A 24,292-nucleotide genomic window follows, 5' to 3' on the forward strand; every position below is an offset into this window, starting at 1 on the left:
GGACAGCGCAGCCAGCCTCCGAGCGGTGGCGCGCGGCGCTCGCTTAAGAGGGAAAGAAGGGCGGTGCTCGACCTGCGGTGATTGGCAGGCAGGAGGGGGGAGGGAATAAAGCAGATTCTGTGAGAGGTTATTGGCTGAGATGGCTGCGGGAAGCGGGAGGGGAGAAGAATCGGCCGGGGATTCGTGGGAGTGGAGCGGAAGTCGTCTGCTGGCGCGGTTGAGCCGCGTGTGAAGAGGAAGGAGGAGCGTTTGTACCTTTGGCGTCTGTCAGCTGGTGAGCGTTGTCGGAAGTTTCTCGAAGGGGGCTCCTGGCCCCTCGGGCCCAGCGGCCTGGGAGACGTTGTGAACGTTTAACTCACTCTTGAGGGGAGACGGTGGGGCCGGTACGCGGCGCGCTGAGTCCTGGGACCGGGAGTCGGGCCTGGTTCGAATCCAGTTCTTACACCCTCGGGAGCCTCTGGGGAGGTTTCATGTGGACAGCGCTGTAAGTGGGAGTTCGAGTCCGGCCTTTGCCAGTCGCTACCCGAGGCCACGTTTCCCTGCCCATTGAACAGGGTCGTGAAAATTGACTTTCCTGACTTATGATTACATAATACGTCTAGAAACTTCTCTCCACACTCCCAGGCGTAGGCCGGACCACCGTGGCCCCCAGCCTGGAAGACTCTAGGGACCTCCGCACTCACTGTGCTTCCACCAGCGGCAACATACCTGATTTTACACTTTAGTAACCACGTTAAAAAAAAAGTTTTAAAAAGTTAATTTTAATATACTAAAATTAATATAGCCACAATATCATTTCAACATGTGATCGGTATAAAAAAATACAACAGAGGTATCTTACTTTTTGTTACTTAGTACTAAGGCTTTGAAATCCTGTGTGTTTTACACTTTATACCACATCTGTGATCCGGACCCTGCATTTTCACCGGAAATAGTTTAGGTTTCATAAAATTTACAGTTGAAATGTGGATTCACATACCCAAGCTGTACCCAGCATGCTTAAAAGTTTCCCATGAGCTCAGTCTTCTGTCGGTGTTAAATTGAAATGTTAATTGATGAAAGTTAAGCGACGGGAATGTTCTGTTTCACAGCGGCACTAAGCCACATGCAGGAGCTCGTGATCCCCTGTGGCTTCTGTATTGGACAGTGCAGATCTGAAACAAATTGGATCAGTCACCCCCACCCCACTTAAAATGTGAGTGGTTTTCTGTTGTTCTCAGTATGAGAATATTGTCTTCAAGACTCTACATGCTTTGTTTACTAACACCCAGCCCCCAACTTCAGTCCAGCCAAACTGACCCTCTTAGTTTCGTAAAAATCTGACATGGCAGCCCCACCTCTTCTTCCAGCTCTTGCCATGACTGGTGCCTTCTTGTTATTCAGGTCTCTGCTCAGATGTCCTCTCCTGGGAGAAACCTTTCCAAGGGTCCCCTGGACAGTGTTCAGACTCAGTGTAAGCCTGAACAGTACTGTTTCAAGCCACTAGCGCCTTTTTTTTTTTTTTTTTTTTTTTAAACTTACTAGATTACAGGTTTATTATAGAAGGATCTAACTCAGGAAGAACCAGATGAAAGAGATGTAGAGGGCAAGGTATGGGGAAGGGGGGGTTGTGTGTGGAACTTCCACGCTCTCTGAACTTCCATGCTCTTTGAGCGCGCTCTCTCTCCCCATTGTCCACGTGTTCACCAACCCAGAAGCTCTCTGAACCCTGTCCTTTTGGGTTGTTACGGAGGCTCCATTAGGCATGATTGATTAAATCACTGACCACTGGTGATTGAGCTCAATCTCCAGCCCTTCACCCGTCCCAGAGGTGGGGGTGGGTTGAGCAAGCCACTAGCACTTCCTATCCAGCCTCCTCTGTGGCCTCATGATGCTAGGCATTATTATTATTTTTTGTATCTCTATCTCACATTAAATAAAAAAAAAATTTTTTTTTATTATAAATTTGTTTATTTATTTTTGGCTGTATTGGGTTTTCGTTGCTGCATGTGGGCTTTCTCTAGTTGCGGTGAGTGGGAGCTACTCTTCGTTGAGGTGCACAGGCTTCTCATTGCGGTGGTTTCTCTTGTTGCGGAGCACAGGCTCTAGCTACGCAGGCTTCAGTAGTTGGGGCACACAGGCTCAGTAGTTGCGGCTCGCGGGCTCTAGAGTGCAGGCTCAGTAGTTGTGGCACACGGGCTTAGTTGCTTTGCAGCACATGGGATTTTCTGGGACCAGGGCTCGAGCCCGTGTCCCCTGCATTGGCAGGTGGATTCTCAACCACTGCACCACCAGGGAAGCCCAGATTTTTTTTCTCCCATTGACACGATTTGGCTGCAAGAAAATTCACATTACAATCAGTTATGATTTCTTGGCAGTCACTGGGCATCCTTGGGAATTTTTGTGACTTGAGAAAATCTAATTTTCAAATTATTTCCAAATGTAATTCGATTGTTTATGAATACAAAATTTGTTGAATGAAGTTGTTATGATATGTTTTCTAGACATTTAATTAAACATTTATTCATTACAACTTCGTAGTTTTCTTTTTGCATCGTGGAACTTTTTTTCCTTTATTCCCAGCCCCAACCTTTTCATAGCCTCTGAAAAGCTCATCAGCCGTAAGCATTATGTCTGTGGTGCTAATGAAGAAAATGGCCCTGTCTATAATGCCTTCTCCCTACAGCTGGCTGAATAATCTTCAGTTGTAAACCAGATCATGTCATTACCCTGCTTAAAACCTTCAAAGGCTTATCATACTTAGAATGAAACTTACGATCTTTACTTTGGCTTAGGAGGCCCTGCACACTGGCTTAAGCTGACCTCTCAAGCCTCAGCTACCAGTCTCCCTCTTGTGACCACTCTCAAGCCCTGTTGGCTTCATTTCCCGTCTTTCAATACACCAAATTTATTCCTGCTGCAGGGTTTTGCACTTGCTGTTCCTTCTGCCTGGAATGTGCTTCCTTCAGATAATTGGGTGGCTGTCTCATTCTCATCATTTATGGTTCACCTCAAATGTCTCTCCCAAAGAAGCCTTCTTGGACCACCCTAGTTAAAGTAGACCTCCATTAATTACAAAAACCTGCTTTATTTTTTATCTTAGGAGCACTTACCAGAATCTGTAGATATGTTGATTTTAATTGTGCTTCTTTTTTTTGGCCGCACGGCTTACGGGATCTCAGTTCCGCTATCAGGGATTGGACCTGGGCCAGTGGAAGCGCCGAATGCTAACCACTAGACCACCAGGGAACTCCCTAATTGTGCTTTTTATCTCTCATCATCCCTCAGTAGACTGAAAGCTGGTTGAGGACAGAGATCTCACTTGTCTCACACTGAAGTCTCAGTGTATTGCCAGAGCTTAGCATAGGAAGTCTTCAATAAATTTTTTTTTAAAGTGTAAATCCATATAAAGACTTAGCATAGTACCTGGAATGTGAAGAGTACTCCATAAACACCATAAACGTGGACTGTTAGTAGCGCATAGTAATTAGGAGATAAGTCATCATTTTTCTTATGTAGTATTTCAGGTGCACTCACACTCAAAAACAAGCATAAGGAATGCCATGACAAATATGTTTTTACCCATTACCCAGCTTAAGAAGTAAAACATTAGCGATGCAATTGAAAGGTCTTATATACCCCTGCCTGAAACCCGTTCCTCTCCCCTTTTTTTCAGATGTAACTACAATCCTGGTTTTGGTGTTTATTTTTCAGTGCATGTTTGTATATCTTTAATATGTGCCTTTAAACTATGTATAGTATTGTATGTCATGTTCTACAACTTTATACAAAAGAGTCAACTATAGCAGGCCTGAGACTGCTCTCCTTAGAAAGGCCTGTTTGCAAGGTTGGCCCTTGGTTGGTGTCTAGGAACTTGGATTTCAGGAGGGTTCACACCATTCCCTAAATAATACAAGGGGCTCATGGTGCCTAAACTGTACAAACAATGTGATTTGTGTCGAACACCTGCTTTCCTTCTGGAGTCTGGAAGTTTGGTACTTGACCAGCTGCCCCACCCGCCCCCCACCCTAATACCCTGGGCACTGTATCTCTAAGGAGCTTTCCTGGTGGACAACATTTCACACGTGTTGTCACAGCTCTGCTATAGGAACTAAGCACGTCCTTTGTAACTCCACTGGGAGAGGACTCTTGGAAGCTTGTGCCTGGTTTCCTCCAGACTTCGCCCCATGCACCTTTTCCCTTGGCTGATTTTGCTTTGATCCTTTCACTGTAAGAAATCATACCCTGGGGAATTCCCTGGTGGTCCAGTGGTTAGGTCTCTGAGCTTCCACTTCAGGGGGCACAGGTTCAATCCCTGGTTGGGGAACTAAGATCCCACATGCTGCATGGTGTGGCCAAAAAAAAAAAACAAATGCAAAAAACCAAAACAACAACAACAAAAAAGAAATCATACCCTGAGTAGGCTATATGCTAAATCCTGTGACTCCTCCTAGTGAGTCAGGGATGATCTTGGGGACCCCCAACACAGTATCATACCACATATATCCTGACAGGGCCGGAACTAGGATGAGGAAAGCAAGGGCACAACATTTAAGGAGACACACCCTCCAAGTCACACAAGTGCCATCCTGTACCTGCATGACTCTGAGGGTGAGTGCCTCCTAAAATTTTCATTCTAGACACCTAACTTGCTTCACTCTGGTCCCAGCCCTACCTTCATTTTTTCTTTTAATTAATTAATTAATTAATTGTGGCTGCCTTGGGTCTTTGTTGCTGCGCGCAGGCTTTTTCTCTAGTTGCGGCAAGTGGGGGCTACTCTTCGTTGCAGTGTACAGGCTTTTCATTGCGGTGGCTTACTCTTGTTGCGGAGCATGGGCTCTAGGTATGCAGGCCTTAGTAGTTGCCGCACATGGGCTCTAGAGCACAGGCTCAGTAGTTGTGGTGCACAGGCTTAGTTGCTCTGCGGCATGTGGGATCTTCCCGGACCAGGGATCGAACTCGTGTCCCCTGCATTGGCAGGCGGATTCTTAACCACTGCGCCACCAGGGAAGTCCCCCAGCCCTACCTTCTGAAGCTGCTTTTTTGGGGTCAAACATAATGCTTTTTTTTAAAAAATAAATTTATTTATTTTTGTCTGTGTTGGGTCTTCGTTGCTGTGCGCAGGCTTTCTCTAGTTGCAGCGAGCGGGGGCTACTATTCGTTGCGGTGCGTGGGCTTCTCACTGCGGTGGCTGCTCTTGTGGAGCACGGGCTCTAGGGTGCGCGGGCTTCAGTAGTTGTGGTACGCGGGCTTCAGTAGTTGTGACTTGCGGGCTCTAGAGCGCAGGCTTGGTAGTTGTGGCGCACGGGCTTAGTTGCTCTGCAGCATGTGGGATCTTCCCGAACTAGGGCTCGAACCTGCGGCCCCTGCATTGGCAGGCGGATTCTTAACCACTGTGCCATCAGGGAAGCCCCGAACATAATGCTTTTCAGAGGTATATATATGACACGTGTATAGCTCTAGTCGTTTATTTTCACTGGTGTATGGCTGTGCTGTCTGATGTAGTAACCATTAGCCACATGTGGCTATTTATATTTCAGTTAATCAAAATTAAATGAAAAATTCAATTCCCCAGTCACTTAGCCACATTTCATGTGTTTAATAGACACTTGTGGCTAGTGGCTACCACATTAGACAGCTTAGATAAAGAATACTTCTGTGATCACAGAAAGTTTTGTTGGACAGTATTTACTTATCCATCTACCTCTTGCTTGGTATTTAGCTTGTTTCCGGTTTTCTACTCTTACAAACAGTGCTGTAATGTTTATTGTTGTGCATGGCTCTTTGTGTACACATGCAGGAGTTTCTCTAGGCTACATACCTAGGAGTTGAATTGCTGGGTTTGGGGAATATTCACCTTTACTAGATATTGCCAGTTTGTTCTTCAAAATGATTGTTCCAGTTCTCACTCCCACCAGCATTGTTGCTATTGCTCAGTGTCCTTATCCATACTTGCTATTGTCAGACTCTTACATGTCTGTCTTTATGATGGGTGTGAATTATTGGTTTCAGTTTGCATTACCATGATTAATAGTGAGATTGAGCTTTTTTCATGTTTATTTACCATTTGCCTTTCGTGAATTGCCTGTTCATATCTTTGCCCATTTTCCTGCTGGATTGTCTTCATCTTACTGAGTGCAGGAGTTCTTACATCTGAGGCATGCCTTTTCATTTGTATGGTGTCTTCTGATGTTCAGAATTTATTATTATCATCATCATCATCATCATTTTAATGTCATCAGAATTATGAATCTACTTGTAGTTTGTGTTTTTTTGTGTCTTGCTTAAGAAATCTTACGCTGCAATCAGTAAGATATCCTACTGTATTTTCTTCTGGAAGGTCTACTTTTCATATTTAGCTTAAAAAACAAACAATCTGGAATTTATTTTTGTTTATGATGTGAGGTAGGTTTAATTTTTTTCATTTGGATAACCACGTGTCCCAGCTCCATTTATTGAGTAGTCCAGTGGTTCTCAAAATGTGATCCCCTGGGGATCCCCAAGAACCTTTTAGGGAATCCATGAGATAAACTATTTTCATAACAATTCTAAGGCATTATTTGCCTTTCTCATTTGTGCTGTGTTGTCTGTGCACTGTTGGTACAAAAACAATGGGTAAAACTTCTGGCCCCTTAGCAGGAAACAGTGCAGTGTCACCATATTGTGGTAGTGGTTGTCATTGTATTCCTCACCACCACACACACGCTCAATGTTAAAACAGTTTCACTTAAGAATGTCCTTGAAGAAGCAGTGAAAGTAGTAATTGTGTTAAAGCTTAGCCCTACAGCAGGTCTTTCTAATATTCTGGGTGGTGAAATGCGACGCTTGCATAGAGCACTTCTATCGCATGCTGGAGAATGATGGTAGTTGAGGTAATGCACAGTTGTTTGAGTGGAGGTGGAACTGCTGACTTTTTTCATGAACACAGTTTTTACTTGAATAATTGCTAATTATTAATTATTCAGACTAGGATATATGCTATGTATTTTCTCAGAAACAAATGCAGTGAGTGGTCACTTGGAGGAAAATTAACAGTGTGTTGCCAATGATAATATTTGAGCTTTTAAGCAAAACTTAGACATTTAGGAAACTTTTATTCACCACCATCAGCCTGACAACTTTTCAATATTTAAAGGTTTTCCTGATGAGATCAGTGGTGATATTATTAACAGATATATTTTAAAAATACTGTAGAGTGAAATGTAATAACTCAGCATATCAATATTTTCCTAAAGACCAATGCATGATGTTACAAAATCAGTCATAAAAGATCAATTAAAATTTGTAAGATAGACCAATGGGTTTCAGTGTAACAGAGTATGAAAAGTTTATTGATACAGTTTCATATTCAACATTGTAACTAACTTTAATACACCACCACTTGTTGAGTTTTGGTATAGTAACAAAGTAAAATATCCCCAATTAGCTGAAAAGGCTATGATACTCCTCCCTTTTCCAACTATGTATCTTTGTGAGGCTGGCTTTTCTTCACATACTTCAACCAAAACAGCATATTGCAACAGATTGATTGCAGAAGCCTGATGTGAGAATACAGCTGCCTTTCATTACACCAGACAGTAGGAGTTTTACAAAAATGTAAAACAATGCCATTCTTTGCACTACTTTGTTTTTAAAATATGCATATAGTTACTTTTTAATAAAATAGGTTATTTATTTTAACATTTAATAGATTTATTAACCAATTTAATTTAGTTAAATATTTAAAAATTTTGCTCAGTTTTAATTTCCAATTCAGTAAATATAAATAATCTCTATCCCCATAAACAACAGCTCATTAGGGTCCCCATTAATTTTTATTTTGCGGTACATGGGCCTCTCACTGTTGTGGCCTCTCCCGTTGCGGAGCACAGGCTCCGGACGCGCAGGCTCAGCGGCCATGGCTCACCGGCCCAGCCGCTCCGCGGCATGTGGGATCTTCCCGGACCGGGGCACTAACCCGTGTCCCCTGCATCGGCAGGCGGACTCTCAACCACTGCGCCACCAGGGAAGCCCCACATTCATTTTTTAAAAAAAGATTTAATTTTTTTTTTTAGAGCAGTTTTAGGTTCATGACAGATTTCTCATATACCTCTCCCCCTCCCACATGCATAGTATCCCCCATCATTAACATCCACCACCAAAGTGGTGAATTTGTGTACAGTTGATGAACCTATATTGACACATCATTATCACCTAAAATCCACAGCTTACGTTAAGGTTCACTCTTGGTGCACATTCTATGGGTTTGGATAAATGTATGACATGTATTCATCATTACAGTATGATACAGAGTATTTTCACGGCCCTAAAAATCCTCTGTGCTCCTCCCAGTCATCCCCCTCCTTATCCTCAGGAATTTTTAAAAGGGTAAAGGGATCTCAAGAACAAAAAAATATAAGATCCTCTGGATTAATCCATCCTTTTCCTAGTGATTTGTAATCTCTGCCTAGAGCAAGTTTCCATCTAGTCACAGGTCTCTTCCATTGGACTTTTTGTCTCTTCCTGTGCCAGATACCACATTGACTTAAATATTACCACACTATAACCCGTCTTGGTAAGGCTAGTTCCCCACCTTGTTCTTTCTTCTTCCATTTGTGCTGGTTATTCTTGGTCTTTGTTCTTCCGTAGAAAGTGGGGCACACAAATACTTTTTCCTATTACAAAAGTAATACATATTAATGCAAACAATTTTTAAAATACAGAGTTGTGAGAAAGTTAAAATTACCCTGTTAATATTCTGGTGTATAGCTTTATATTCTGCATATATTTTATTATTATTTTTTAAAGTCAATTAAAAATTATTTTTTCTTTTTTTAAAACGTTTATTTTTTGGCTGCATTGGGTCTTCGTTGCTGCACGCTGGCTTTCTCTAGTTGCAGAGAGATGGTGCGCGAGCTTCTCACTGCGGCAGGTTCTTTTGTTGCCGAGCAGGGGCTCTAGGCACGTGGGCTTCAGTAGTTGTGGCGCGTGGGCTCAGTAGTTGTGGCACTTGGGCTCTAGAGCGCAGGCTCAGTAGTTGTGGCGCACAGGCTTAGTCGCTCCACGGCATGTGGCATCTTCCTGCACCAGGGCTCGAACCTGTGTCCCTGCATTGGCAGGCGGATTCTTAACCACTGTGCCACCAGGGAAGTCCCTGCATATATTTTATATTTATACACACATATACACATACACATATACACTTGTATATATACACAGTTTCATATTTGTATACACACACTTTTTGTATATACATGCCATCAAAACAAAAGTAAGGTCATACTTTACCCTGTTTTTTATATCTAGGTTTTTACCCTTAGTATTATTATGAATATATTTCCACGTCCTTTAGTGTTCTTCTGCATTATCATTTTGAATGGCTGCATGGTATTCTGTTTGTGGATGTGCATTATTTATGTAACAGTTTTCTTTGCTAAAATTTTAGATTCTCTCTTGTGTTTCACTCTTAGAAGCCTTACTACAGCGAACTTTTCTTGTCGCTGTCTTCATGCACATGCATGGTTCCTTAGGATCAATTCCCAGGAGAGGACTGGTTGGCTTAAAGTGAGGGCTTCAGTTGTGAGAAGCTGGGATCACTTGGACAGAGGCAAAGGTTGATGGAAGACAGTGGGGCAGGACAGACAGGAAAGAGTAGTGGTTGCAAGGGTTTTGGTCAAGGTGAGTCCCAGTGAAGTAAGAAGGGATATAAATGGGGGAGGGTCCTGTCATCACAGCTCATTGCCATGACTGAGATGTTTGAAAGGGTAAGAGAGAAGCAGAATAAGCCTGAGGATATTGTAGGGATAAAGGAGTAGCCTCAGCCTGGCACCCCTAGGCCTTCCCAAGAGTTCACGGGAGAGAGGAGGTTTTCTCAACGGCAGAGGCTCCAATGCTTTGAAGCCTTTGGGGATCTGAAGCGAATCCTCTGTTGCTCTGCATTAAGACCTTCCCTCTGGCTTAACTCACGTGAGTCCACTCTGGACAATCCTAACATACTAGCTACATAGGGACCATCAGGGTGTGGCATGATTAGTGGGCATCTCTGATGTGGGGAGCCAGATAGTCAGCTTCCCTTAGTGAATGCCGAGTGGGGTTGTTGGGCAGCGATGGGGCCTGGGCAACTGCAGCTGGGTGCAGACAGCCCTCAATGCAGCCCCTGGGACAGGAAGACCAAGATGGAGGCCTGGTCCATCTTTCTCTTACTAGCTGAGTGAACACGGGTATGTTCCTGAACCTTTCTGGGCTTCAGCTTCTGCAGTTGTATATTGGAGCTAACTAAAACCTGCCTCACTGGGTGGTTGAAAGGATTAAATTGGACAGCATATGTAAAGCGTCTACAGGGTGTGGGCACTTTGAACTGCATAGTAATCTTATTTTTTTGAGTAAGTCATTTACTCACCCTGACTTCAGTCTCCTCATCTGATATATGGGGATAATATATATCTTGTGATAATTAAATAAGATGAAATGTAGGAAAGAGCTTTGAAATGAATATCAACATAAATGTTACTGTTCCTGGGCACGTGCTAATGGTTGCCCCAAGTGTGTACAGGTGCCACTAACAACCACTGAGGGTCACAGGTTGTCAGGCACAGCAGGTTTCACTGTGTGGGTAGAGGAGTCGGATGTGTACAGTGCCGGGAAGGTAAAGGACAAAAAGGTGGAAGAACTGGCTGTGTTTTCATCTTATGCTAGGATAAAATTTCAAAGTCAGAGCATGAGGTCAAAATCATAAATAATTAAGTTTACGCTTAAAGCTCCTGAATTTGCTCACAGAGCATCTCTCTGTAAGTCTAGTAGAACCAGTTCCTCTTCAGCATAGGATAGGGTTGGGCACCAGCTAAATTGCTGAACTTAGATTTCAGGGCCATGCTGAAGTAACAACAGCATCGCACAGTGAGGGGTGCATGGGAACTGAGAGCAGCTGAGGGAATGGTCTTAACTCTCATCTCAGGCCTACTCTGGGTCCTGTGCTCCATTCAGCTGTGTGTCCTTTCACAGATATTTATTGAGCACCTAGTGTGTGCCAGACACTGTGCTAAACAGTAGGGAACAGCAGTGAAAAAACAGACCATTGTACATTATTTTCTGGTGGGGGAGGCACACAATAAACAAGCAAAAAAGGCAGTTTGTGAGATGGGAGCACTATGGGAGACAAAGCAAGACAGGGGTTAGGAAGTTCTGGAGTGGCCAGTTGCAATTTAAATGGAGTAGCCTGGGAAGGCCTGCTGGGAAGCTCTTATTTTCATAAGCCCTAAAGGGAGAATAGGTGAACCCTAGGAACAACCAGTGTAAAGGCCCTGAGGCAGGCAGGAGTTGCCTGCATGTTTGTGGACAGTGAGCACCCCAGTGTGGCTGGAGTGGAGGGAAGGAGGAGAGCCGTAGGGATGAGATCTGATGCTGTAGGGCCTTGTGGGCCATTGTGCTGACCTTAGCGTTTCGTCTGGGTGAGAGAGGCGGCCTTGGAGAGTTTTGAGCAGAGGAGGGACAAAAAATATGCTTACTGAGATCATTCTGTTTTGTGTGTCCCCTGAAGAGGGACAAGGGAGCTAGTTAGGGGACTGTTACAGTGGTCCTGGTGAAAGACAGTGGTGGCTTGAACCAAAGTAGTGAGAACTAGTTAATTCTGGGTATTTCAAAGTTAGAGGCACTACTGCATCTACTGTCAGATTAGATATGGGGTATGAAACAATGAGTGAGTTCAAGGGAGGCTCCAGGGGTCTTATCTTGAGTCTCAGGATGGACTTGCCGTTAATCAAGGTGGGGAAGCCTGTGGGAGGAACTGGAACAGTGGTGTGTGTATACATGTGCGTGGAACTGGGTTTAACTTTGAGATCCTACCAGACACCCAGGGGGAGATGTGGAGTGGGTAGTTGGATGTAAATGAATCTGGATCTCAAGATGGAAGTTCAGGCTGGAGCTCTACATTTGGAAGTCATCAGCATAATAGATAGTACAGCTGACACTTGAAAAATGCAGGGGTTAGGGGTGCTGACCCCTGTGCAATCAAAAATCTATGTATAACTTTTTTTTTTTGGCTACACTGTGGCATGCGGGGATCTTAGTTCCCAGACCCTGTGCCCCCTGCAGTGAAAGCATGGATTCTTAACCACTTGGACCACCAGCGAAGTACCTCCATGTATAATTTTTTTTTGGCGGTACGCGGGCCTCTCACTGTTGTGGCCTCTCCCGTTGCAGAAGACAGCCTCCGGACGCGCAGGCTCAGCGGCCATGGCTCACGGGCCCAGCCGCTCCGCGGCATGTGGGATCCTCCCGGACTGGAGCACGAACCCATGTCCCCTGCATCGGCAGGCGGACTCTCAACCACTGCGCCACCAGGGAAGCCCCATGTATAACTTTTGACTCCCCCAAAACTTAACTACTAATAGCCTACTGTTGACTGGAAGCCTTAACCATAACATAAACAGTCAATTAACACATATTTTGTATATGTATTATATGCTGTCTTCTTACATGAAAGTAAGCAATAGAAAAGAAACTTACTAAGAAAATCGTAAGGAAAATACATTTACAATACGGTACTGTATTTATCAATACCGAAAGCGTACATCATTTATTTATGAGATGAATCGTCTGTCAGTACCTACATCAATATAGTCTTATAAAAAACACTGTAGATATTACACATATTACTAACACTAGACATCAAAAATGAAAAGAAAATGTGAAAAAGAAATCCATTTTTATTTACAGGTATGATGATTCATGCACTGAAAATGAAGAAGCAGCAATATGATTGCTTTATGGTAGCCTAGTGCAGTCGATGGGGCTGTGTACGGTTTGTCAGTGTGTGCATAAGTTTTGATACATTTTAACTTTTTATAATAGATATGTGTGTATTTTATGGTAGTAAATGATAAAATAGACTAGTATCTACATATATTCTGTGCATTCATGACATGCCTCTTAATTTTTTTTGAAGGTTTCGAGGTTACATGGTTCATTTGCGAGTTTTTTCCAATTGTCGCAAATCTCCAAGAATTTTTCCAATATACTTATTGAAAAGAATCCTCATCTAAGTGGACCTGTGTGGTTCAAACCTGTGTTGCTCAAGGGTCAGCTGTATTTAAAAACCATTTAATGAGATGAGATCTCCCAGGGGGTGAGTGTAGGTAAAGGTCCAAGGTGGAGCCCTTGGGCTCGCCAACATTAAGAGGTCAGGAGATGAGAAGGAACCAGTGTGGAGACTGGGAAGGAGTAGCTGGGGAGTGGGGAGGAGGAATGGCTGAGTGCGGCATCCTGGACACCAGTGTTGAGGGCAGAGGGGCATGGAGAGAAGTGCTTGCACTACTTGGTCATTCCTCTCTCTGAGCACTGTGAGAATGTGAAATACACATGATGCAATTCCACTGTGCTGTCATGACCGAAAATGCACCATTCCAGTAACGTGTGGGAGTCTAGAAATAGCAGCTGGAATCAGACAGGCACGGCATACAGTTCCTATGCTATGCTCTAATATAGCCTGTGGACCGAAGTCCAGGCTGAGAAGGGCTTGAGGCGCAACATGGCACAGTGGCCTGGCCCACAGAGACTTGGATGTGCATCCAGGTGCTATAAGCCTCAGTTTCTCCATCTGTAAAATGGAGCTCGAATAACCTCCGCCCAGAGCATTTATGAGGATTCAGAGAGAAACTGCACCTGCATTGCCTAGCAGGCCCTTGAATCTACCAGGTTCTATAAACATTAATGATTCTGTGACTCACCAGTCCTCTGCTGTGGGTTCTAAATGCGGCAGTGCAGGTTCCTCACTCGGTCCCAGCCTCACGGGGATGCTCCGTGCAGATCCACTCACCTGTTTCTTGCCTCCCCCCGCAAATGAGTCACGCTACTCTTGTCATTCCAAGAAATCTTAATTTCTTTATTGTTTGATTTTTTTTTTGACTCAACAATTTTTTTAAACTTTTTTTTCTGAAACGTTCTTGTTGTTATGAGCCTTTTGTTTTGTTCTCGTTAAATGCACTCGACCCAAAATTGGTTTGGCATATCGAAAAGGAGACCAAGGAGGGACTGGGGGCATGGGAGAAGAGGGAGGAGGCCCAAATGGACAGAGAGAAATTGAGGGTAAGAGAAGGGGAACACAGAGACAGTGAGAAAGACACAGGGAAAGAGGTGGAGACACAGAGAAAAAGGCAAGGAAAACCAAAACCAAAGCCAAAAAACCCCCACCAAACCCAGAGAAAAATAAGATTTGAAAGCAAATGAATTCAGGAGCCCAAGAAAGGGAGTAGGAGAGGAAACCAAGACCCTTCCTTCTTTATACCGTCCCAGCTGGAGTGGGGGCATCAAGGCACCAGGTCTGGTTGGGGTGGGGGGACATCTGGGCTCTCGGGGTAGCTTTGTGCTGGACTGCAGTGGTTTCCAGCCCTACCAGGGGGCCCTGCCACACAACTCTGAGGCCTGGGAATCCACCTTGGCGATTCTGGCTGGAATGGGAACCAAGGGACCCGCTGTACCCTCTCTCTCCCTTTGACTGTCAGAGTCTGGAGAGATAAAAGGAGGACTGGGCAGGGGAGAGGACGCAGGAGTTCCCCTGGGAACTCCCCCAGCCCACCCTCTCTTCCAGACCTCTTTGCTGGTCAGAGGCATTCTCTGACTCTAGCTGGGCTGATGCCTGGGCCGGGCCCACTCTTCCATCTACCCTTGTCTCCCACCATCTCTTCACAGGTCTCCAGCCACCCCTCCCCAAAGAGGAGTTCCTGGCCTAGTGAAGCCAAGGAAAGCCACGGAGCTGTCTCCTGCCCTCCTCACAGAGCCATCTGCGCAAGACCGTTCCTATCCTTACTTCACCTGCCCGTCCAGACTCACCCATGGTCTGGTGAAACGGGTTAAACTCCCTACCAGAAAACAGATGGAACCCACCTTTACCTTCTCCCTACGCCTGTCCCCCCATGTGGGACAAACCACCATCTTTGGGTCTGGCCCCTTCTCCCCTATAACTGATGGGGACAAGCCAGCCCTAGCTCCTCAGGAGAAGGGAGGGGCTTTTTAGCAGCAAAAAGGGTCCCTCCAGCCACCTATCTGTCCCTTTCCCCCAGTTCCTCCCCGGAGTTCCTCCCCATTAACCCAAAGTTCATGGCAGCAGCAGGCTGAGACCCGAAGATGTTTGAAAACTCATGGCACTTGTGAGAAAAGAGGGAGGGACAAAAGAGATGAGGGGTCAGAGCAGAGGTGGAGGGCCACCCCTGGGGAAATGGCAAATGACAGGGCTGGGCTAGTATGGCAGTGGGACTATGCTACCCCCAAAGAGTTGGGGGGGGGTGTTGCTGGGAAGGCCAGGGTGACAGACTGGAGAGGGGACTGGGAGAGGTACTCAGGAGACATCCCAAGCCTGGAGCTTCCAGCATCTGCAGGTTTGGGGTTGAACCCTCTGAACATGGGTGTCCTGACCCCAGCCAGGCCCTGGTACCTGGCTTTGTCTCCCCTGCGGGGGCATGTTGGGTAAGGAAGGCAGTCTCTCACCTCTCACCTCCCCACCCCGTGAAGGAGAACCACCTCACCGCCCCCAGCCCTCCCTCCTCAGTCATCTGTCAAACGCTGCTGCCCTCATTTTCCTTCCCCTCTCAACCTCTCTAGGCGGGAAATCGGCCCCTTCCTCCCAGGCCCAGTCCCAGAAGCAATGTACAAGAAGCAGGAACTCCAAGGGACAGCGCAGCCACCTTGGCAAAAGCATCTTTGGGTGTGAGGGTGCCTCCCCCGGACCAGTGGGGAGGGGAAGGGGAGACAGGCCCCAAGTCCTGGGGCAGGCAGTGAGGTACACGCCCCAGGAGGGCTGACTGAGGCCAGGGAGAGGCGGATGAGGGAAGGAGGCAACAGAAACGGGTGCCGGGTGCCGGAAAGGAAACGGGTTCTTTGTTTCGATGTTGCTTCTAGATTTTGTTTTCTGTCTCTGGATTGTAAAAAGCTGCTCTGGCGGCCCGCCCACCCGGCTGGGGATGCACACGTACACAGAGAAGTCCTGGCTGCCAGGGCCCGGCGGCGCAGCTCTGCTCCGGAGAAATCCCGGGCTGGCCGGGCCGCAGGCTCCTGGTGGCTTCAAGTGATGAGATTTTCTTTCTTTCTTTTTTTGTCTTTTTTTTTTTTTTTTCCTTTTCCATTTCATTGAAATATTTACAGCAATGGGGACGGAGGAAGAGGAGAGAGGGAAGGGGTAAGAGGGCCCCCTAGGGAAAGATCCAAGCCCAGGACCCACTCCCCAGGGAGATCCAGACCCAAAATCTGCTCCCCATAGCCAAGCCCACAGGACTGGGAACTGCTCAAGTATGGCCACCCCTGTGGGCTGGGGGCCCTGCGGGGAGTTGTGCTTCATCAGGAGTCGCCCCAAGGGAGGGGGTCATTGGGTGCACTCAAGGAGGGCTGAGGGGGCAGGCTTGCTGGGAAGGCTGGGACGAAGAGCAGAGAGAAGGAGCTTCGGAGAAAGTTCCACCTTTAAACCACCAGCCACAACCGCCCATTCCTCTTGCCCTGGGGCTTTCTCCCCGCTAGGGCTCTCTCCCCGGTCAGAGGCCCCAGTCTCCGTGGAGCAGGGAACTGTAGTGCAGAGGAACCTGTCCATCTGTCCTGTCCCCACTGCTCCATCCCGGTGCAACTGGCAGCACTCTGGCTGCAAAGAGAGGAGCAGCTGACGGGTTCCATCCAGCAGGGCCTTTGACCCAGGGAAACCAGAGCCCTCGCTGCCCTCCAGGGAGTAGGATGAGTAGGGGGTGGGAGGGGGAAGTCAAGAGTGAGCTGCACCCTTCCAATTTCTCCTTCCTCACTCCCCTGGGGACCTCCTGGTTCTTCACTGCACTTGCCCCAAATTGAGCTGGTGCACACGGCTGGTGGGAAACCCTGTCTGTGAACCCTGCACCTCGGGCCCCCAGAGCAGAGCCCCCAGGGGGCCTGGAGGGCCCATGGCAAAGGGGCACCTGGAGAGAGTGGCCCAGCAGCCAGTCTCCATCAGCCTCCCTCTGCCACCAGAGCCCTACCCAGGGTTCAGTCCCCGGCCTGGGACACCAGCCCCTGGTCCGTGAGGTCCCTCAGAGACTGGTAACCAGTTGCATCTGCCCATCCCCATCGGGCCCTGGCCCCTCGAGGCCTGGGGCCGCCAGGTAGCCCTCGTGGCTGGGCCGCCGCACCTGGTAGTAGCCCTGCAGGGGGTTCCGGGCCACCAGGGCCGGCGGGCGCGAGGTGTAGTAGATTTCGGGGGGGCCAGGGGGTGCAGGTGGGGGTGGGGGCAGAGCCTCACTGGGCCCCTCGGGGCTGCTGTCCGGGTAGGAGGGCGAGTCCCGCAGGTTGGCCCCGCTGGCGTAGAGGGAGTCCCGGCCCGGAGGGGAGGAGAGGGGCCGGCTGGTGGCCCCGTCCTCCGCTGTGCAGCTCTCCGACTCGTCCAGATCGCTCTGGTACAGCACCGACTGGGCCCGGGGCAGCAGCAGTGGCTCCTCCAGGGCCTTGTAGAGAAGTTCGATCTCTGCCCGGTCAGCACCCCCGGGCCCGCCTGCCTCTTCCTCGCCGCTGCCCCCTGGCACTGGCGGCACGGGGGGCTCAGGCGGTGGAGGGCCCCTGGCTCCGCTGCTGCCACCCCGAAGGTTGTTGTGCACCAGCTCCGAGATGATCATCTTCTCGAAGGCGGCAGCGTCGGCCAGGTTCCGGCCTCGAGGTGGCTCGGGGGCCCCATCCCCTGGAGGGAAGTCCCCGCTTCGCAAGGAGTAACTGTTGTTGAAGTTGCCATTGAGGGGCAGCGTGTCCATGCCGCAGGCTTCTCGGCCTCCCAAGGGGTGCTCTGCAGGCAGAAGGGAGCTGCTCAGAAGGAGAGCCGGGCAGTGAGAGGGGCGCAGGCCACGTGGACGGGGGTGCCTGCTTTCACCTGGCTTTCCCTGGGTTCACCCCTGCCCCTGGGGACTGGGGTCTTGTATTCCCTCTCTTCCTCACTGGCAGTTGAGGACACCAGCTCAGCAGAAGACTAGTGGAGGTACGTGTGGGGACCAGTTCCCCCAGGGTCCCCTTGCAGCTGGGGGCTTAGAGTCTCAGCAGTATGAGGAGATCTGGGTGACCAGATCCCTTTCCAACGCTCTGTCCCCCCCATCACCTTCATTCCCCACCCAACGCGACACCCTCCAGCCAGCTGCCAAGCCAGAGACTGTCTGTATGTGTGTGTGGGGGGGTGGGGGGCACTCGAGTTCTTCTCTCTTAAGTTAGGCCATTTGAGGAGGCCACTGTCACGTTCCCCTCCCGGCCTTGGAAATATTCCCAGGAAACAGTCACACTTACTGGGTTCCCGGTAGCTCCCTGCAGGTGCCGGCCAGGAGGGAAAAGAGAGAAGGAGAGAGCGGGCTCAGGATGCCAAGTCTCGGCTCCAGTTCAGGAGGCACAAGGATGCCACCTGACCTGGGCTGTCACCCTCTCCTGGCACCACAGTGCTCTCACCTGGGGAGTTGAAGACGGCGGGTGAGGAAGGATTGAAGCCCACCGACTCGGCAATGAGAGTGTTGTAGGGGCTGGTGCCCCCACGGGGCTGCAGCACAGGGTTGGTCAGCAGATGGTTCCCCATGGTACCTGCCCAGGAGGTCAGAGGTCACAAGGCGGCCAGGAGACCTGGGCTCGGGAATCTTGAGGGACTGAAGCCGGGGGTGAGGGATCCAGTCTCACCTCGGTTCAGGGTGGGTGTGCTGTTGATGTCGCCCGCCATGAAAGAGGATTCCGTCTGTTTCCTCACGGTGTCGTTCCACATCCTCCGGATTCGGCTCTGGGGACACAGCTCAGACGTGAGGGGGCCCTTGGGCCGCCCACCCTCCACGATCTTTCTGAGACCACCTGCCTGATGAGCACCACCAGGGACCTGGGCAGAGAACTGCCCTGCCTCTTGGGCTCTCGGTTCCAACACTCAGCCCCAGGGAGCCCTGCCTGGTGCCCCAGCCCCCGGCCTGGATACCTGGGTCCCCGTGTAGTAGCGGGTGTTGCTCCGTATAGCTGAGGTCTTGAGTGAGCCGTGAGCACCACCGGGTGGGGAGCGAATGCAGCAGTAGGAGTGACGCAGGCACTTGCTGTACTCCTTGTGCACCTGGGGGGGCGAGGAGGACAGGCAGTAGGTGCCCCCGCCTTGGGGGTCCAGTGACCAAGCTGCTGGTGGGGATCAGAAGCCCCACTGTCTCCTGTCTCCCAACAGCCAGCCAAGAAGGCTCTCTTCTCACTCAGGCCCATCCTCCTTTCTCCACCTCCACCAATAATTTCTCATCCATTCATTCACTCAACAGATCTTTAATGAGCATCCTCTATACGCCAGGCGTGCTTTAGGCCCCGAGGACAGACACGAATCAGACCCAAAGCCCTACTTCTCAGAGCTGGTATTTTCTAGCAGACAGAGACTGAACACGGGTGAAACATCAGTGTGTTATGTAGGGCGTCTGATGGTGTGAGGTGCTGCTGAGAACCATGGCCGGGAGTTAGGCAGTGCTGTCGGTGGGGGTCGGGGGCACGATTTCAAAAAGATCAGGGGAGGCCTCACTAAGGAGACATTTCGGCAAAGACCTAAAAGAAATAAGGCAGTGGGCCCTGTGGATATGTGGGGAGGGGCGGGGGACAAGCCCTGGGGAGGGTCCATGTCTAGGTGTCTGAGGGAGCAGAAGATAGAGCATGGCTGGAGGGAAGGGAAGAGAAGGGGAAGCCCAGGTTGGACCGTATGGGCCTGGGGGCCTCTGTAAGGATGTCCCTGTGTGTCCGATGAGGACCATGGGACAGTTTTGAGCAGAACAGTCAACCTTGCACCCAAGACTTGTGATCACTGCCTCCTTCATCCCTTCCTTAGCCTTACCCCCCTCACTGTCCCCTAAGACCAACAACAGTCTGACTGGGCCTCCCCACTGCCTTCAGGATATGAATCTACAAACGCCTTGGCTCAGTTTCCCTGGCTTTAGTCTTGAGTCTACTGCCCGTACACCCTTCTCCACATTCTTCTGCTTCTGTTATCTCCTTAATTTATTTTTTTTTAAGATTCAGACTGTAACACACTTTATTTTAAAAAGAAACTTCCTATCACCACAAAATTCACATTTTATCCCACAACTATTAAAGTCGGAAATGTTCTGTCTGGGTGGCACCCAGAGTCATCTCCCTCCACATGCTTGACTTGTGCCCTACACCCTGGGGAGGGTCCATCAACCATGTCCCAACTCCCCAAATCTGCCTTGCTTTCTCGTTCCTCTAGGCCCCTGTATCTTGCTCTTTTCCAGAATCCTCTGCACCCCTGCCTAAATCCTCCCTGTGAGACTGTGCTTCCCTCCAGGCAGACACAGGTCCCGCTACAGAAGGCAGGCACCTGGTCCCTTCCCTGGACCTCACCTTCTTCTGTAAGGCGCAGTGAAAGACAAAGATGAAGACCCCCTGGAAGGCGTTGAAGGTGGTGAAGAGATAGGCCATGACCACCGACTCCTTATTGATGAAGAGGAGGCCGAAAGCCCAGGTGAGGCCCAGTAGGAAGAGCAGCGCAATGGCCCCCAGGGCCCAGGATCTGGGGAGAGGTGGAGAGGGAACAGGGACATCAAAGTCCCTGCCAGCAGAGATGCCTCCCCCAGAGCCCTGCTGCGTGTCCCTCTTTGAGCAGGCCTGGACGCTGCCCTGGGATGAGCAGGCCTGCCCAGTGACACTTTCACCCAAGCTGACCCTGAGGGGCAGGCAGAGGTCAGGGGTCAGGGCTCTGTGAATGGCCAGTCATTCTCCTGCATCCTTCATCCTTTTGGCCGTATTTCCAGACCTTTAAACTATCTTTTGCTGCCTATCTGTCTTTAAGTTGCCATGAAATGGACTTTTTTTTTTTTTTTTTACGCCGAGTCGCATGGCTGGTGGGATCTTTAGTTCCCCGACCAGGGACCGAACCTGCGCCCTTGGCAGTGAAAGTGCAGAGTCCTAACCACTGGACCGCCAGGGAATTCCCTGGACTCACTTTTTGAACTCAGTCTCACCCTTAGCAATTATGTGCCTAAAACCACAGCTGGATGTGCTAATACCATGTTTTCTAATACTCGTTAAATAGATACATAACAAACACAGTAAAACACCATCTTTGTCCTTAAAATCACAGTATGTGACACCAGAGGCGAGAACACCACCTTTCAGGAAACGCCGGGAGAGGCCTGGAAAGTCCCGGGGCACGGGTGGGGCGAGGGGGTGCTCACTTAATGTTGTCGAGGCGACTGGAATCGGGCTTGAGCACGGAGGAGCTCCGGATCATCTTGTGCAGAGTCACCATGAGGAACACCAGGTTCACCTGGGGGCGGGACAAGGGGAGGGGCTGGGCCAGGGTCCCTCTGCCTCCTAGCGCCAGCTCCTGGCCAAGTCTCAGGCACGACCCCCCTTCTTCAGGGTCCCCTCTGCTGCTGTACCTGCCCCCAGGTGCCTGTCTACTGGTGTAACTGTTAATGTGGCTTCGGGGCCGGGGGGCAGGGCCCATGGCCTGACACAGAGCCGGGGCTCAAATCACAGCTCCTGGAAGGATGGACCTCAGTGCTGGAGCTCTACAGGCCCACTCTGCTCTCGTTTTCTTAGTTGGCTGCTCAGTTCTGATGCTTTTCAAGGGCTTGGGGAGAAGGGGGGCCTTGGGGTCAGAGCTAGGCTGGATGAAGGACAGAGACTCAGTACTGGGGGTACCGCCTTCCAACTTACCACGATAACAAAGGAGACAGGCCCAATGAAGCTCCAAATGAAATAATTGTCCACTCGGAGCCAGCAGCTGTGAAGGAAGCAGGGCCGGGGTATTGAGAGGTGGGGGGGGGGGCTCTTCCCTCCCTCTGACTCCAGGAGCCCAGGGACTCTGCTGGCTGCGGCCTCGGGGCTCAGGAGAGGGGAGGCCAGTGCCCTGAGGGTCCTGGCCCACGGGATGCTGCTGAGCAGGGAGCCAGCAAGGGGGAGAGACTCGGGGGGTGAAGGGGGCACTCACGCCTTCTCGGTGCCGTAGCTGCGGTAGTCGATGGCGGCTGCGATGCCCACCACCAGGGCTGGGAAGCAGTACCCGCCCAGGTAGTAGTATTTGGTGCGGGAGTACTCGCTCTCAAACACCTCCACCAGCAGCAGATAGAGGTGCACGCCCTCCAGGCAGAGCCAGGAGAAGGCAGCCAGGAAGAAGTAGTGCAGCAAGCCAGCGAAGATGGGGCAGGCAATCTAGAGAGTGGGGAGCACCACGGGTGAGGGGCTGCCCCGGCCGGCCGGTGCCGTCTCTCCCCCATCCTCTCCTGCCCTGGAGTCCTGCTCACCTCATACTGAGTCTTGTCTATCCCAACCAGGAAGAGCAGCTCGGCCAGGAAGAGGTTGATGCACAGGTTCTTGTGGATGGTGTTCCGGTCAGTCTGCAGTCCCCGCAGGAAGCAGAAAGTGGAGATACAGATGGCCAGGCAGACCAGGGAGATGACGATGCCCACCCAGGTGATGACTGACAGCAGTAGCTCGTTGATGCGGCCCTGGTACTGGGGGAAGGAGCAGGGGGTGTACTTAGCGCCTCTGGTCTCGCATGTGGCCAGGGCTCCGCTTAGGTGCCAGCTACGGGCAAGGCCGTGGGCCACGAGCACCACTGGTGCAGCCCACCCGGCCTTCTGCCCCCCTGGCCAACTTGCCGGCCCCCACCCCTCTGCAGGCGGCACGCTCACTTCCTCATGCTCTGGAAGGCTCGTGGAGAGATGACAAAGGTGACACCAACGTGCTTCTCCAGAGTGCCTTGGGAGAAGGTGGGACCGTGACCAAAGAGAACCAGACGTGTGGCCTCATGCCCCGGGCAAGACTCAGGCCCCCCATGCCCACGAAGCTGGCCTTCCCCGGCACCGCCCATGCAGCACTTTCTAGGATGCCATGCAAAGCCGGGCCAGAAAGTGGGCCCGCCCGGAGGAGCGGAGCGCTGGCCAGCTTACGATCTCGCGGTGAGCCATGAGCACGGCAAAGTTGGTGAGGTGGCTGCAGGCACACGTGGTGTGGGTCTTGTTGGACTCCACCAGGCGGCAGCCCTGCGTCGACCAGTAGCCCAGCATGGAACGCTCCGAGTAGTTCCAGAAGGAGCAGTTGGCATTGAAGTGGTTCTTGGCCTGTTGTGTGGTGGTGACCGGGGGGTCAGATCCGGGGAGTCCCACTCCAGCCCACACACCCGGCTATGGGGATAGCGACAAGCAGGAGACGAGTGCCTGGGGCTCTGGGCTCCAGGTGACAGTCTGAGACCTCTGGGGACAAAATGGCCCAAGCTGCTGAGGTGGGGGCTGGGGCCCCAGGGAGGGGCTGTAACTTGCTCTCGGGGTGGGTGAACACACAGTAGGGGGGCGTGCACAGCCAGGGACAATGGAGGATGCTGGGACCTCACGGAGGGAGGAGGCGCCTCAGCTCACCTCCAGGTGGGCCACAGTGAAGATGACAGGGTCCATGAGGAAAACTCGGCTGGACTCCTTGTTGATGGACGCTGCGATGACCTGGGAGTTCACCACCAGGGAGGCGCCCCCCAGGCCCCCCGCGCCCGCTTCACCTGCCAGCTTCACCGTGGCATTCTCGGTGGACAGGAAGAGGCCCAGGTTGTTGTAGAGGATGAAGACAACTTTGACCACTCCTGGGGAGAACAGGCACAGCAGGGTGTGTTGTCAGCCCCTGGCTGGTGTGCAGCTCCACCACGCTGGCCGCCAGGACCTCTGAAGCCAGGCAGGCTGCAGCCCAGGCAAGTGGGGCTCTGGGAGCCCTTCTGCGGGACCCCTGCTCAGTTATAGGCAGCTTTCAACGGCAGGGCAGTGGGCCGGGATACACAGGCCGGGTCCCCGGCCCACCTCTCACTTACTGTGTAACGTTGAGCAAATCCCTAACCTCTCTGGACCTTCATCTCAAATGGCGCAAGCCTCCCTGAACTGCCACTGCACAGGAGTGAGCCCTACTAACTGCGAAGCGTGCTTGGCTCTGTGGGGCTTCGGGGGGGGGGGGGTCTCCACGAACCCCCTGAGATGTTAACACTAGCTTCAATGAAGGACACCTGTGTGTGGCCACGGGTCCCAACCTCCTTTCGGATTCTTCAGTGCGATAAAAGCTAAGAACCGCCGTCCTCCGCGAGAGGAGCAGGGGTGCCCGCACGGGGCTCGGGCACTGACCGTTCCGGCTGTTCTGCTTGATGGTGTTGGCGGACAGCTGGATGGAGTTCTCGCTCGGGTACTCCTGGGGGAACACCAGCTCTTGCACTTGACCCTCTGTGTTCAGGACTGTGACCTCGAGGACTGTGGGAACAGGGGACGGCAGGGCACACAAGGTTGGGGGTCTGTCCACAGTCCAGAGGCCCGGGCTGTGGCAAGAGGCCCAAGGTCGAGGGCCAGGGTATCCCCCACGGTCTCCA

The 24,292-nt window shown here is 50.7% G+C and overlaps 1 protein-coding gene and 1 long non-coding RNA gene across 9 annotated transcripts in view; one reads left to right on the forward strand and one right to left on the reverse strand.

Moving 5' to 3' along the window:
• The first annotated feature begins 130 nt into the window (after positions 1–130).
• LOC137222405 (uncharacterized) lies at positions 131–24,057 on the forward strand. Of its 2 annotated transcripts, XR_010942429.1 has the most exons (5): positions 131–274; positions 1,092–1,195; positions 20,237–20,413; positions 22,230–22,368; positions 22,577–24,057. It is a non-coding gene; the product is annotated as an uncharacterized lncRNA (long non-coding RNA). The 2 variants fall into 2 exon arrangements; XR_010942430.1 differs by lacking the exon at positions 1,092–1,195 and having other exon boundaries at positions 214–274; positions 20,159–20,413.
• Positions 16,025–24,292, reverse strand: part of ADGRL1 (adhesion G protein-coupled receptor L1) — a 44,776-nt gene continuing 36,508 nt past the window's right edge. For 6 of the 7 annotated variants that reach the window (XM_067733571.1, XM_067733570.1, XM_067733569.1 and 3 more), the window contains 13 exons: positions 24,054–24,176; positions 23,313–23,527; positions 22,848–23,018; positions 22,200–22,409; positions 21,887–22,107; positions 21,613–21,679; positions 21,126–21,217; positions 20,293–20,461; positions 18,887–19,015; positions 18,604–18,700; positions 18,382–18,510; positions 18,226–18,243; positions 16,025–17,737 (listed from right to left, as the gene is read on the reverse strand). In XM_067733571.1, coding sequence (XP_067589672.1) covers positions 16,995–17,737; positions 18,226–18,243; positions 18,382–18,510; positions 18,604–18,700; positions 18,887–19,015; positions 20,293–20,461; positions 21,126–21,217; positions 21,613–21,679; positions 21,887–22,107; positions 22,200–22,409; positions 22,848–23,018; positions 23,313–23,527; positions 24,054–24,176 — 2,384 coding nt within the window. In that variant the 3' untranslated portion in view covers positions 16,025–16,994. The remainder of the gene's footprint in view (positions 17,738–18,225; positions 18,244–18,381; positions 18,511–18,603; positions 18,701–18,886; positions 19,016–20,292; positions 20,462–21,125; positions 21,218–21,612; positions 21,680–21,886; positions 22,108–22,199; positions 22,410–22,847; positions 23,019–23,312; positions 23,528–24,053; positions 24,177–24,292) is intronic. The other variant, XM_067733572.1, reaches the window with a different exon arrangement.

This window comes from Pseudorca crassidens, chromosome 3 (genome assembly GCF_039906515.1).
Source record: "Pseudorca crassidens isolate mPseCra1 chromosome 3, mPseCra1.hap1, whole genome shotgun sequence".
In the NCBI taxonomy this organism is placed as follows: Eukaryota; Metazoa; Chordata; class Mammalia; order Artiodactyla; family Delphinidae; genus Pseudorca; species Pseudorca crassidens.